Source organism: Podarcis raffonei, chromosome 13 (assembly GCF_027172205.1).
Source record: "Podarcis raffonei isolate rPodRaf1 chromosome 13, rPodRaf1.pri, whole genome shotgun sequence".
Classification (NCBI taxonomy): domain Eukaryota; kingdom Metazoa; phylum Chordata; class Lepidosauria; order Squamata; family Lacertidae; genus Podarcis; species Podarcis raffonei.
In genome coordinates this window covers 43039580-43054115 of record NC_070614.1, presented here as the reverse complement: position 1 = coordinate 43054115, position 14536 = coordinate 43039580, and the positions used below count along the sequence as shown (strand labels likewise).

The 14536-nt window shown below is 41.5% G+C and overlaps 2 protein-coding genes across 2 annotated transcripts; both read right to left on the bottom strand.

Moving 5' to 3' along the window:
- Positions 1-217: 217 nt before the first annotated feature.
- Positions 218-2146, bottom strand: LOC128400635 (vomeronasal type-2 receptor 26-like). The gene is made up of 2 exons (XM_053362971.1): positions 1868-2146; positions 218-1155 (listed from the first exon to the last, which is right to left on the bottom strand). Exon 2 carries the CDS (start codon positions 1151-1153, stop codon positions 254-256), a length of 900 nt encoding a protein of 299 aa, XP_053218946.1. The 5' UTR covers positions 1154-1155; positions 1868-2146; the 3' UTR covers positions 218-253.
- Positions 2147-9191: 7045 nt separating this feature from the next.
- Positions 9192-10151, bottom strand: LOC128398954 (olfactory receptor 4K14-like). The gene has a single exon (XM_053360218.1). It carries the CDS (start codon positions 10149-10151, stop codon positions 9192-9194), a length of 960 nt encoding a protein of 319 aa, XP_053216193.1.
- Positions 10152-14536: the final 4385 nt, after the last annotated feature.

The following is a 14536-nucleotide window of genomic DNA, read 5'->3' as shown; positions in this document are numbered from 1 at the left end:
AATTAAGGCCAGATGCAGATTTGCTTACATGTATATTTTGACAAGAATTGCTCTGAGTCTTGTTCTCAACACATGCTACAACAGAATAATGTATGTGTAAAGGTATCATTGTTTTCCTTAAAGCAAATAAGTGAATTTTACAAATGAATTTTAAACTATGAAAATTTGGAGTCTAGAAAAAATTATATAAAATTATATACTGTACAGACAGAGAAAAGCACAAAATACAGCAAAGGACAGGTTTATTATTTCTTTAATTTTTCTTCCTTATTAGGTGTTCTCTATTGTTCAGCTCAGGCCTCAGAATGATTATGTAACATTTGGGGGAAAAGATGCAACCCAGCAACCCACCACCGGAGGCTAAGATGGAGAAGATCTCCACAGCTACCATGTATTTTCCTTTGGTGCTCAGGTAGGAAGGAATAAAGGACAGCCAAACACTGCAGAAGACCAACATGCTGAAAGTGATAAACTTGGCTTCGTTGAAACTGTCTGGTAACTTCCTGGCAAGGAAAGCCACAGCAAAACTTACAGTGGCCAGGCAGCTCATGTAGATGAGGACACAATAAAACATGGTCACAGACCCTTCATTACATTCTAGTATAATTTCTGCAGTCATTGAGTGCATGTCCACATCTGGGTAAGGGGGAGAGGTTGCCAGCCACACAGTACATATTCCTGCTTGAACTATGGAGCAGAAAAGGAGAATGGAGTGGCCTAGTCCTTTGCCCACCCATTTCCTCATCCTGGATTCTGGTTTTGTAGCCATGAAGGCCAAAACCACCGTGAAGGTTTTTGCCAGAACACAAGAAACAGCGGTTGAGAAGATGATGCCAAAAGCTGTTTGTCGGAGGAGACACGTGACCTTCTCAGGTCGGCCAATGAAGAGCAATGTACATAGGAAACAGAGCAGGAGAGAGATGAGCAGAGCGTAGGTGAGGTTTCGGTTGTTTGCAATGACAATGGGTGTGTCATGGTGCTTCATAAATGTACCTAGTACCAGAGCTGTGATCAGGGAAAGGAAAAGAGAGAAGCAGGCTAAACTGATGCCCAAAGGTTCTTCATAAGACAAGAAGCTGATATCCTTGGGTAGACATGCATCCTGGTTTCTGCTTGGATAGTCTTTGTCTGGGCATTTATGGCAGTTATTCATATCTGGGGGGAAATAAAGAAATTAGCTCCTATCATGTCAACTTTCTGAAATGTTTACTTTCTGTCTGAGAAGAAAAGAGCTCTCTTTAAATCAAAACACATATCTAGTACTGTCTGGTGCTTGCAAAGTGCTATTACTGATTTTAATTGGTTCAGAGCTGTGTGGTGCCACAGCCAGTGCCACTAACACCTAAATGTTTATTCACACTTTCCGTGATACAGCCTGTGTAAGTCAGAAGGAGTAACAAGGCCCCCTCTAGATATGATTTGAACCGCATACCATCCAATTACTCTCAATGCATAGTCATTGTCATTTGATTGGCATATTTAAACTACAGTGGTACCTCAGGTTAAGTACTTAATTCGTTCCTGAGGTCCGTTCTTAACCTGAAACTATTCTTAATCTGAAGCACCACTTTAGCTAATGGGGCCTCCTGCTGCTGCCGCGCCGCCAGAGCCCAATTTCTGTTCTTATCCTGAAGCAAAGTTCTTAACCTGAAGCACTATTTCTGGGTTAGCGGAGTGTGTAACCTGAAACGTATGTAACCTGAAGCGTATGTAACCTGAGGTACCACTGAAAGGCAATGATCACAAAGAGGCAGGATAATGCATACAGTAGATTATCTATTTTGAAACGTAAACTCAGCTATCCTTACAACACCTTTCAATTATTACTGCTGAGTCTGGATCTATTTAATCTATTTATTTCTCTTACCATCCTGGTTTGCAATCTTCCCCTCTGCACATGGGATGCAATCGTAGCAGCAAGGTGGCTGTCCCTCCTTCACTTTCTTGCTGGATCCTGGAAGACATCTCTCAGTACAGAGAGAAAGAGGCCGAGTCTATTCCGTAAATGAAAAAGCAGAAGTTAACTCTTTTTTAAACTTTAAGAAGATAACTCTTTTTAAAAGACTAATGTATCCATTCCTAATGCCCAGTCACTTGCTGTTTACACCTTTCTTCTCAGCTCTCTCCTTCACTCTCTCAATCTTCACCACTTCTCCTGCTTCCTCCTCTTCCGCTTATGAACTTAGAAGACTAGCGGTCTCCTGCACCTGCTGCTGTCGGTTCCCATTTTCTTCCTCTGGTATTATTATACCTCCCTTTCCCAACCAGCTCATTCCTCCACCTTTTAGCAAGAAAGGTGAAATCTTGGGGCTTTTCTATTAATGCATCCTCTTTAACTCAGTTTAAAATCAGTATTTTGTAAATGTAAAGATATCCTAATTCTTATGTTTATATTAATATAGATTTCTATTTTTACTTAAAATTCACATTGCAGTCTTCCAGAGGAAAGGAAAACCCATTAGTTACTCCAACTAACCACTTATGTGCACTCTCTGATGTAAGATTGCTTCAAGGTCAAACAGATCATCCACTTCATAGTTTCCTGGTCTTTCACCACGTACACCCTCTTGTGCAAGCAAAATAAATTCAGAGGCCCTGATTGGCTGGGGGAAAACCCTGCACTCCTATCTCCAGGCCTTTTCATAGAACAACTGGTATTTGACCTGGATCAAAGCACCCATATTCACATGAAGGCGCTCTGTGTTCTGTTTTGTATCATCCTTAATAAAATATTTTCCTTTACTCCTGTAGTGGCTTCTAGCAGCAAGCTTTTGGCTCTTACTCTAGTACTTGGATGCATTTGCCATGTTCTACATAGTAACTTGCAGTTTAAAAGACAGTGCGTAGACATGCAGGTGAATGATCATTGCTTATGCAAGATTGAATCTCTTTGGAATTATCTAACAATTCGGCCCTACCTCATTAAACCAACTGTGCCATGTTATGGCATCTTCATCAAGGATGAATGATTGGTCTGGAGGAGCCTGTGGATCTATCCTCCCAACTCTCACTCTGTGCAAACTTTGGTTGGTGAATATAATCCAATTGATAATATCCAAGCTAGATGCTGCCTCTCCATTCTGGTTGATGAAGACCACATCTCCTGCTGTATTGTTAAATGAGATGCTTCTCAGAAAGTGATGGAGCTAGATTGAAAGCAGAAAAGGCAACTGTTTGGAAATGGCTGCAGTTCTAATACAGAACTGAGGTATCTTTTTCATGTGGCAGGACCTACAGCAATTGGTGTGTGGTGATTAAGTCACTTGGGAGTGTAGTCAGGTTCAAGTATGGAGAGACCACCAATTCATTCTATTCTTTCTTTCTTTCTTTCTTTCTTTCTTTCTTTCTTTCTTTCTCTCTCTCTCTCTCTCTCTCTCTCTCTCTCTCTCTCTCTCTCTCTCCACTCTTTCTTTCTCTCCCCCCCCCATTCTCCTTTCTCCCCCTTCATCTCAAGAGACACTACAATGGTTTGTGACCACCTGCTCTGAGGCAGCATTTGGGGTAAATGGGGTAAAGAGAATGCTGAACATCTCTCTCGGCCATGACTACTGCTTGTTATCTGTGAACACAGTGGCATCTCAGTGATCTCCAAACTTCTGTCATACAAAACCTTTTTTTCTCTGAGAGGAATGAGCAAACTGACAACATTTTGAAAACCCATACTTTATCAGAGAATAACAGGACTCTTCCAGTTGAGGATGTTCAGCCTATTACCTGCCAAAACTGTTGATTCTGATTCTTCCCTCTTCCTCTGTATGCCATTCCTCTGTGCCTGAGTCTGGATGTGGACATGGCATGTAAAGCATGGGCCATGGCGTAGACAGCACTGTGGATGCTGTAACTGTGGCCTGTCATGCTCATTTCAAAAAATGATCCAGGAAGGCTCTCCAGCTTCTCTTCTCCAGTGCAAATATTCCCCTCCACCTTGTCTGCAGTCATATCTGGGAATACACATTCAAAGGCCTGTTGCCAGAAGTCCCTGATAAAACCATCCCCATCTGTGCTGGAAGGGTTTCTGTGCAGAACATACTGATGAAATCCTGGTGGGTTTCTAAAGTGAATTTCAAAGGCTATAGCACCATTGAATACTCTTGAATCCCAGCTCCTTTGAAAGACAAATGAAGCAAACTCAATCTGGGCAGTTGTTATCCATACTTTACTTTTTATATTGTTTATCATGTCATCATGTTCTGATAGGTATGGAAGCCATCTAAAAGATGCCATGGAATAAGATTCTCCATTTGCCACCATAACATTAGCTTTGCTGCTAAGAATTTTATGGTTTATAATTGCCCCCTGTTGTAGCATGCCATTAATTTCAGAAATAAAACTAAAATCAGGGATTCTTTCTAGGAATGCAAAACACACACCACTCTTGGTAAACATTGGGGAAATGGTTTGCACAAATCTTTCTCCATTGTCATTGTCCGTTGCAATGAGTCCAATCCACGTCCACCTGAAATGCAGAAGCAAAGAGAGAATTCCCTCATACTGAAGGGCTTCTGAGGGTGCCATCTGGTAGAAGGGAAGCCCTGGGCTTTTATCATTCATCACTGGAGCAGAGCCATAAATGAGCTAAAAAGTAAATAGAAGAATAGAAGAGACAAAGTAGATTCCTTTCACAGTATTCATATACATTATGTGCTGAACCCTGTTAGTCAAATATGCCCTTTGCCAACGTTTCAGGGTTTGTTTGCCTCTCTCTCAGTTTTTTCAAAAGACACACATGCAGATGGGCTGAAACCTGGGATCATCTCCCTTTTCTCATTTTTAAACCTTTCACTTGATGACCTTTCACAGGGGACTGTGTCTGTTTTAGTTTTAGTTTTGGAAATTTTGTTAACACTTTGATGACTGGAGCAGGGCATTGTGTCTATTTTACTTTTAAAAAACCAAACATTTTTTGAGTCGTTGCAAAATTTGGCAACGTCTTGTATAATGGATAAAACTGAATGGGGAACATACCATGCCCCAAGCAGCAGATGACCTAGACATTATCTGACTTTGTCAAAATCGCAAGTTAGATCAGATACATATTTCTTCTCTGGAGCTTCTTTCTTCTTCATGATGCACATAACCCATCACACAGCAAAACTGTGCTGATTCTTCTCAGACTTTATTTATGAACATTTATTTCACTTGCAGAACTGGATGTTATCTTCAATTTTCCGTAACTTCTTTGTGTTTGGTGCAATAAAGAAGAATAATTATGGTACTGGAACCTACCTGTCAGTTGTTTTAGCTATAAGCAATTTCCCCCCTCTTCCCCAACAGCTTTTTTGAGATGCCCTGATCACTAATTTTACTATTGGCACCTACCTGTCAGCTTTTATCCTGTAAGCAATTTCCCCTATACCCCAGTTACTCAGTTCAAATACCCTCCTAACTAAGCAGAAAGTACTACATAACCAAAAAGCAGCTGGTGAGGGAGAAGCCCACTTCCCCATCACTGGCCTTTGGGATAACAGTGTTTTAGATACAGAAAGGTAGCCGTGTTGGTCTGCCATAGTCAAAACAAAAAAAAATTTTTCCTTCCAGTAGCACCTTAAAGACCAACTAAGTTAGTTCTTGGTATGAGCTTTCGTGTGTGCATGCACACGAAAGCTCATACCAAGAACTAACTTAGTTGGTCTTTAAGGTGCTACTGGAAGGAAAAAATTTTTTTAGTGTTTTAGATGGGTGTGTAAGACGGGAAGGGGGGGGATGTGACCTTTTTTCTGGTATTGCACATTTCCCCTTATTGATGTTTGTTTGTTTGTATTATAATTATGTACCACCTTTATTTTCCAAGGATCTCAAGGTGGTGTACATGGTTGTCCTTCCAATTTCAACTTCACCCGGAACTGATTCTGAGGAACCTGCCTCTTCCTCTATGCAAGCTAATAAAGGTATTGTACATAGGTGTCCTACCTGTGGAATCTTAAAGATATCCAAAACAGTGGCCACATAAAAGGAAATTTCAGAATCAAGTCCTCCAATGACCCCAGTCAGATTATTTTCAACATCACATATATAGTTAGGGACAAAATTCTTCACCATGGATAGAAGCAGCAGTGTGGCAAGATATGTGCTCCTTGCACTGATATAGCTGTCATATAAGTGGAAGCCCAAGGTGATATTGGGTAGGATGTGAGGGTCTTCATTGATCTCCTTGACTGCAAATGCCAAGGCCACGATGTGCTGGTAAATCTTAGGCACCACCCTAGAATGAGAGTTGCAAACTTCAGCAGATCTATCATTTTACATAACAGCACAGCAATTAATTATATTGTGTTCATTCGGATTAACTCACAGTCCCTTCTACTATTCAAGCTCTTATCAATGAAAAATTCTTCCTGATGTTTAGTTGAAATCTCCTCTCTTGTAACTTGAAGAAGTTAATTTGAGTCCTAACCTCCAGAGCAAGTGAAAACAAGTGTGTTCCTTGTGACAGCCCTTGAGATATTTGAAAATGTCTATCATTCCTCCCTCATTCTCATCATAGCTAAACATACCAAACTCCCTTATCTGTTCCTCATAAGACTTGAATTGGTTTCCAGACCATCTTTGTTGCCCTCTGCACATGTTCCAGTTTGCCAATATCCAATATCCTTTCAAAACATTTATATTTATTTTTCCTATTGAGAAATGGGAGCTTCTTCAGTATTCTCTTAATTCCCAAGACACTCTTATGGATTTTTATATCAGCCTATGTCCCACTGATTTGCAAAGTTGTTATTCCTAGGTAAATGGGCAGAAGTTTGCAGCCTTAGTCATTATTTTGAGGCTGCAAGGTTTGATCATTCATCTGCTGTAATAAATAAGTGACATAGTTCTTACACGAGCTCTTCAGGCAGCGCTGGTGGGGGTTCCTCAGTGAATGCTGCTGGAGAGGAGATGAAGCCACCATGGGAAACAATGCCACCAATGATAAAATCTCCTGGCTGATGATACGTGTGAAGTGGATCTTGTGGACCTTGGAGCCTGCATTTTGCTATGTCAGCCTGACATATATTATAAGAAATCAGTTCCAGCAGCAAGAACACTAAAACAAACATTCTCACTAAAAAACCAACTGTTTGTTCTACACGGAACCCATGATTTCTCAAGCAATATTATAATTAGCTTCTCCAGTTTAAAATTGTATCATTTGAATGGTAGTAACGCCTCCTGAGATGATGCAATCTGTGAGTATGTAAGAACAGACTTGTGGATCCCACACCCTATTTAAATCATTCTGGTTAATTTTTGTATCTTTAATGTTACTTATGCAAGTGGCCACTGAAAGTCCACAGGGTTTTTTGAGAAGCAGCAGATTTAATTATAGCCCTGTTAATAACCAAGCTGGAATTTAGTTATTTATTCAGTGCTTGTGAACCCCTGTGGAATTGCAGAAGAAAATGTGTTTGTGACACATTCAGAACTGTTGTGTTTAATTCCCTTTCAGCAGATAATAAGGGACCAGTGGTGTATTGGTGAATTTTGAAGTTTGAAGTTCAGAATAGAAGACCTTGTAAAAAATGGAGACTTCAAAATGTAGTACGGTGTTTTCAGCATCTTGGAATTTGGTTGAGTGGACCTGGATCCACATCAGCCATGTGGCATGAGTATAATAGCTGCTCACCATTTTCCCACGGGTTGACAGTTTCGTAACCTCACTCTCAGCCTCCTTCCCTGATGGCCTAGGCACACACATTTGCTGGCCTTTGGAGGGGAATTCTTCTTGGCCGGTGGATCTCAAAAGGGAGGGGTCTTTCCAACCCAAAAGGCACCATAAATGGGCCAGTCAGTGGTGCCTCCTGGAGTGCAATGCCTTGCTGGCTGTGGCTATTGGCTGCTGTCTTGTCTGGCCTGGCAGTGACGCTTAAAAGGGCAGTTGCAGGAGGCTCTTGCAGTCCGGCTGGGTGAAGAGCGACACCCTCTCACCCTCCTTTATTATTTCCACTCTCAATTTGGGTCAATTAATTATCATACTTGTAAAATGTATTTTCCTTTTCAGGTCATGATCTAACATAGCTTTTCTCCCTAAGCGTCATTCCATCTAACGGCTTCATTTTTCTTGTCATGGTTGATAAAGGTTGCCGTATTCGGATCTTGGAAGGAATTTGCTTGTAGACAAATTGTCTGGCCTGGAGTTTTAGACTCCCTAATAGCAAAACATCAAAACTTTTGGTGGTTAAACCATTGGATAGAATCTCAGTCTTCAAGAACTGGGTGAAGTAGTGCATCACCCAGTACCAAACCAGCAATGTATTCTGGGTACCCCATTAGCTCTACCTGCACCCAAAATTGCCTTGAGTCCTGGCTGTTCACCCCAGGTTGAGGGTGGTGGAACTGTGCAAAGCCCTCATATTTGTGCCATTTTCTGCCCCCATTACCCAAATTACTTCACCAGCCACTGGTGCCTAAAGCTCTGTACAAACTGGGACCCAGAAACCTGAAAGATTGTCTAATGTTGTTTTAAACTGTATTTAATAGGGTGAAGGATGAATGAATAATACTGGCAATTGCAGGTTCAGGGAACCTGTGGCTCTTTAGACAGAACACTCTCCCTGAATATGGAGAGGCAATTGTTTTTGAATAAAGGGAGAATGATATTATAGCATAACACACACATATTCTAAAAATGAAATCTGTGCACAGCAATCAAAGTTTGATTTGTAATATTTTTGTGTAATTTCATATATTAAAAAAGGAGATGATGTGTCCTCCACCCCCAACTGAGAATAGAAATTGAATCCTGATGGGTGCTGCTTGCATAGGAGCAACCTGGAACCAGCAGGATCAAGCCCTGCCCTAACCAACTGCTGAGCAGAGGTTTCTGCAGGGAACATGGTGGTGAAATAGACCCTGACAGCCTTCCCACCCACCACTCAACCATTCAAAACTCTGGATCACTCCACGTTGCCCATCTCAAAATGGGACAATCTGTGCTTGTCTTCACTTGGCTTGGCCCAAGCTTTGCATGATCCAGTTTGGACTGGTCTTCATCCAAACCGCTGACAATCCCTTGTAACAGCAAAGTCTATTGTTCAAGAATGTGCAATATTTCAGCTCCATTGGATCAGCCTGGGTTATACAATCAGGAGACGGGGAAAATTTCTCCTTATTAACTTTTTCCACCACGTATAAATGCAAATTAAATAACTGACCATTTGCTATTATTCTGTGACAGCCATAATCAGCTGCTAGAGGTGGCCGCCTCATGCTGTCTAATGTTGGGGACGTCCCTGAGTGGAAACCTGCCCAGAAAGCCTTGCTGAAAGGCTTCTAATTGCAGCCTTTATCTCCTTGTTCTTCAAAGCATAGATGGTTGGGTTTAGCAAGGGGGTGACACAGGTATAGAAGACAGAAAGCACTTTATCAATCATGAACCGGGCTGATGGACGCAGGTAAATAAACAAACAGGGCCCAAAGTACATGGTGACCACAATGAGGTGAGAGGTGCATGTGGAGGCAGCCTTGGTGGTCCCTTCAGAGGGACCCCTGGAGTGGATTGTGTAGAGGATGAATCCATATGAGATGAGCAGGCCAATAAAAGAAACTAGTGACAAAATTCCACTGTTGGTGACCATCATGACCTCCAAGGGATTTGTGTCAATGCAAGCCAACTTGATGACCAATGGGAGGTCACAGAAGAAACTGTCCACTTGATTGGGCCCACAGAAAGGCACATTAATAATGAAACCCAATTGCACAGTGCCATGGAGGAGCCCACCAGCCCATGAAGCAAGGAGAAGTGCCATGCAATGAGGCCGGCTCATAAGTGAGGCATAACGGAGGGGATGGGAAATGGCCACATACCGGTCAATTGCCATGGCTACCAGCAGGAGCATCTCACTTCCTACAAACACATGGAGAAAGAAGATTTGTGCCATGCAGCCCTGGAAGGAGATGATCTGATGTTGGGCAATGAAATCCAAGAGATATCTTGGGATGGCAAAGGAGGACAGGCAGAGGTCCAGGAAAGCCAAGTGACCCAGCAGAAAGAACATGGGTGAATCTGAGAGACGGTGATCCCGGAAAATGGCTGAGAAAATGAGAGTGTTGCTGAAGACAATGGCCATGTAGAGGAGGAGGAGGAAGACAAATAAGAAGAGTTGGATTGCCCAGGTTTCAGAAAGGCCAAGCAAGACAAACTCACTCACCATTGTCCGGTTTACACCCAGCATTCTTTTTTTGCATATCACTGTGAATATTGGAAAGGGAGAAAGGAGACAGTAATGAGATGCTTCCATCACAGTCTTTGGTGAAATCAGCAAAAAGTGCATCTTTGTGTTATCTGGCATTATTCTTTTTTATTATTCGTTTTTATTTGATATACTTTTGTTAGACAGTTACATATTCCAATCCATACTTTAACATATATTAAATATAAAATAAATCCAAACAATATCCACATTTCTTCACCCGTGACATCCCACCAACTCATTGCAGCTTCTTCTTGACTGGGTCCTGAGACTCCAATCCCAGTGGATCATACATTGTTCATAGGAACACCTGAAGGTGACTTATACGGAGCAAAGCCATTGCTCCAACTAGCTCACTAATGTTTGCAGTGGAGATGGGAAATCTGAAGGTCTTGTTCCCTTTCCTACACACACACACACACACACACACACACACACACACACACACACACACCTGCCTTTCATTGAGGGAGACCTCCAGTCTATTTTACTCAGCACCATAGAAGTCCACTTTTGGGGGCTGTGGGGGCTTCAGCCCCCACAATAAAATATTTGAGGGGGCCATGCTCCCACAAAGTTGATGGAAATTGCCATTCAAATGTTTTGTGAGCACTTATGCAAGATGGGGCTTACCTGGGCATCAATATTTTATTCAAGTTGGCAGTCCTGCTCAATATAGTCTACACTGACTGATAGCTGCTTTTCCGTGTTTTAGACACAATAAATTCACAAACTTAGCTGGAGATGCCAGGAATTGAACCACACCAACTGAATGTAAACAGATGCTCTGAACCCCCTCTCCATTTTATCAACTCAACTAAGATATGCTGCCCTCCTGCCCAAACTTTTGTACACACCCTAACCCACCACTACCCCCACCAATTATTTAAATGATCAAAAGTTCCCTATCCTTGATTTAGACACAGGGTTATTGTTTTTTTTAGGATGATAGGAACCTGCTTTATATTGAATCAGAGTTGGAGTGACAAGGAAATCAAATATGCCACAAAAAAGGCCAAACAATCCGAGGTACAGTTTGCTTAAGTTCATCAGTCTACTGGGACTGGGACTGGGTAAGAAAGAAATAGCTTCTAAATGGGGACCATATTGAGAGACTTGCAATCATACTCCCTCTTGCTTTGAATAAAAGAAGGGAATTGAATTTTTAAAAACATCTCTACTCAAACAATAAGAGATCAAGTACAAATGGGGCATAGCTTTTAAGCTAATTGTATATTGGGATGGAGAATGGAACACCATAAAATCTATTCAGAATGCTTATGGATTCAAAGAGGCTAGACATTAGTGTACGCAGGGGAAATATGAGAAGGCACTCTGTACCGGGTCTTGTAACTTTAATGGAGCAAAAAAAGATGTATGTCAAATCAATATTTGGAGAATCTGGAAATAATGTAGCAGAAAGTAGATGAACAAAAGAAATAAATGCCGGTTCAAAAAGGAGTCGAATTGCAAAACTTAAACACAAAAACCTAAACTGAGATACAGCAATAACTAACTAACTAACTAAATGGAGTTTCAGAAGTGAAGTAAATTCTCAACAGGTTTTTTGCCCCTCTTCCTTTTTGTCTTTTAAAATTATTTTCTTTTGAGTTATTTTCTTTATTTTGAGTTATCTAAGTTAATTATGAAATTATTTTCTCTGAACACAAAACTGTGAAATTCTCCTGATAAAAGTTGCTGGTATGCATGTTCATTAGCAAATGAAAAAGCTGATTTTATTATTTCTTCCGAAAACTAGTACAATTCTTGTGTGTGTGTGTTTTAGCAAGATAGGAAGCTCCTTATACTGTGTCAGACCATCGATCCATTTAGCTCAGTCAGGGTTTCAGAGAGCAGAAAATCCGCAACCCTTGGTCCAGTATACCTGAAGGAGCGTCACCACCCCCATTGTTCTGCCCGGACACTGAGGTCCAGTGCCAAGGGCCTTCTGGCGGTTCCCTCACTGCAAGAAGCCAAGTTACAGGGAACCAGGCAGAGGGACTTCTCAGTAGTGGCACCCGCCCTGTAGAATTCCCTCCGATCAGATGTCAAAGAGAAAAACAACTACCAGACTTTTAGAAGACATCTGAAGGCAGCCCTGTTTAGGGAAGCTTTTAATGTTTAATACATTATTGTATTTTGATATTCTGTTGGAAGCCGACCAGAGTGGCCGGGGAAACCCAGCCAGATAGGCGGGGTATAAATAAATTATTATTATTATTATTATTATTATTATTATTATTATTATTATTATTAATGAAATGCGGGGGATTGAACCTGAGACTTGATGCACACAAAGCAGATGCCGTCCCCTTCCACATCTCATCAACTCCTCTAAAATATGCTATCCTTCTGCCTAAAGTTTTGAATGCTCACCAACTATTCCTCTTCCTAACAATCCGTTCATATTCCAATATGCAATGTGAGGTGCTTGGAGCACAGCTGTTTGGAGTTCCTCAGAGTTACTGTAGAAGGAAATTAGGGGAGATTCTAAGAAGAACTTACCCTCCAGAGGACACTGTAGAAAAGAAAGCTGGAGGTACTCTGTGTCCTCTCACAGCAGGTTCCAGCAGCTGCTCCTTCCCTACCAGGGTGTGTGACAAAAAGTGGATCGTAGCACTGTGTTTGCAGAGAGTTCATCCAGACTTCCTTTTGTGCCACATTTCTAGTCACAGGTCCGGGTGTTAAATCTCTATGCTCGAGGCAAGGGGGAAAACACCAGTGGCAGAATGATTAACAGACCATATGCCACTACCACTATTTTGTGATTCCCTTCCAAATAAGAATCTGGGTAGGCACTGTCAAGAGACTGAGTCCTCAGCTAGATGGTCAGAGTCTGATGTGGAATGGTAGACTGGATTTCTCAAGTTCTTAAGTTTTTCCTTAGCAAGGAACACAACTTCTCTAACCTCAGTATTCCAACAACGTGCTGGGAATGATCTATTCCAGATCAGGCTCCAGCCATGTGGTTGAGCCTTCTGACAGTGGTTAGACGAGATGCCTATGGTAAACCCATAAAAAGAACATGGGTGCAATAGCCCTTTCCTGCTGTCCCCCCAGCATTTAGAGCCACACCACCTCCAAAACTGAAGGTACTAAATATAGTCCCCAGGTTCTTGATGGACAATTGCATCCTTACAATGCTGACCAGTTCTGAGAATACACCCGTGTCCATCAGTATTCTAGTCACCAAAAGGCATTTGGAGCACTGGAGTTAGAGAGGGGGAAAGGGAAGATTAGCAGATGGAAACTGCTGGACAGCTCCTTGGAGCAGTCTCCAAAATGTCACTTGCCCCAGAGTTTCGCACCTGCCTGTTGGAAAAATCTAATACACCCTCAACTATTTTTTTTTCACCCACCTGCAAATCCCAGCAGATATTCCTTGAGGTTTTCTGCAGCAACTTATTCTGTAAAGCTCAGAATCAGTATGGATAACTTTGTTCTCATTCCATCTGCTGCCTATGAGTGGTGACAGGATGAGATACCTGTGTGGATGAGATCTCTGCTTAAAAGGCAGGATGAAGAGCAAATCAAGAGTTAGTGAAGTGTGTGTGTGTGTGTGTGTGTGTGTGTGTGTGATTAATGGCTCATTCTTTTTGAAATGCATTAGCTGGTGCTTTTTCTGCTTCAAGGGAGCTAGCAAAAGAAGCAATACTTTGTCACTAAGGTACACAGCTGTCCTCAGGGATGTACTGCATGTTGATTTGACTTCTGGTTTGGTTTCCTAGTTAGAAGGCAAGGGAGAACAAAAGATGGGGATAAAGAGGATTTGATTTTCTACCCCTTTCTTGAATGTGTGATTCCATCACCTCCAGCAACTGAATAATGTCCAGCTATACCAATCAAGAGGAAAGGAAGAGCAAGATATTAAGTGGGTTAACACGATTAGCAAGATGATTTGTGGCTAAACTATTTCCCAGCTGCCACCATTATTACATGTGCCTCATAACATGCATCATAAACATGCATCCATGGAGAGGTGGAACTTTTGTGTGAGTCAAATACAAATGCCAGAAATTCACAACACAATTTAAAAATTGAACTTTTTAAAGTGTCGTTTTGGAAAATTGAGATTTAAGTTACTACAATGCAATCAATGTGATGCAAGACAATAATGGGTTCATTTTAATAATAATACATTCACAATGCTTAATCTAAAGAAAAAGAAAAAGAGTTGTTTTAAAGTAGAAAACAAAATGATGGAGCATAACCCTAAGCTACTGAAACCCCAGGAAAATAGGAAAGAATACAATGACCTAACTTGGGCCTTGCAACTATCTTGCTGTTATGTGTATGTGAGTTGTCTCTGGGCTAAGCACTGGTCCTAGTGTTTTTCTGTTTGCCCCACAGCTTTCTCCAAGAAAGTC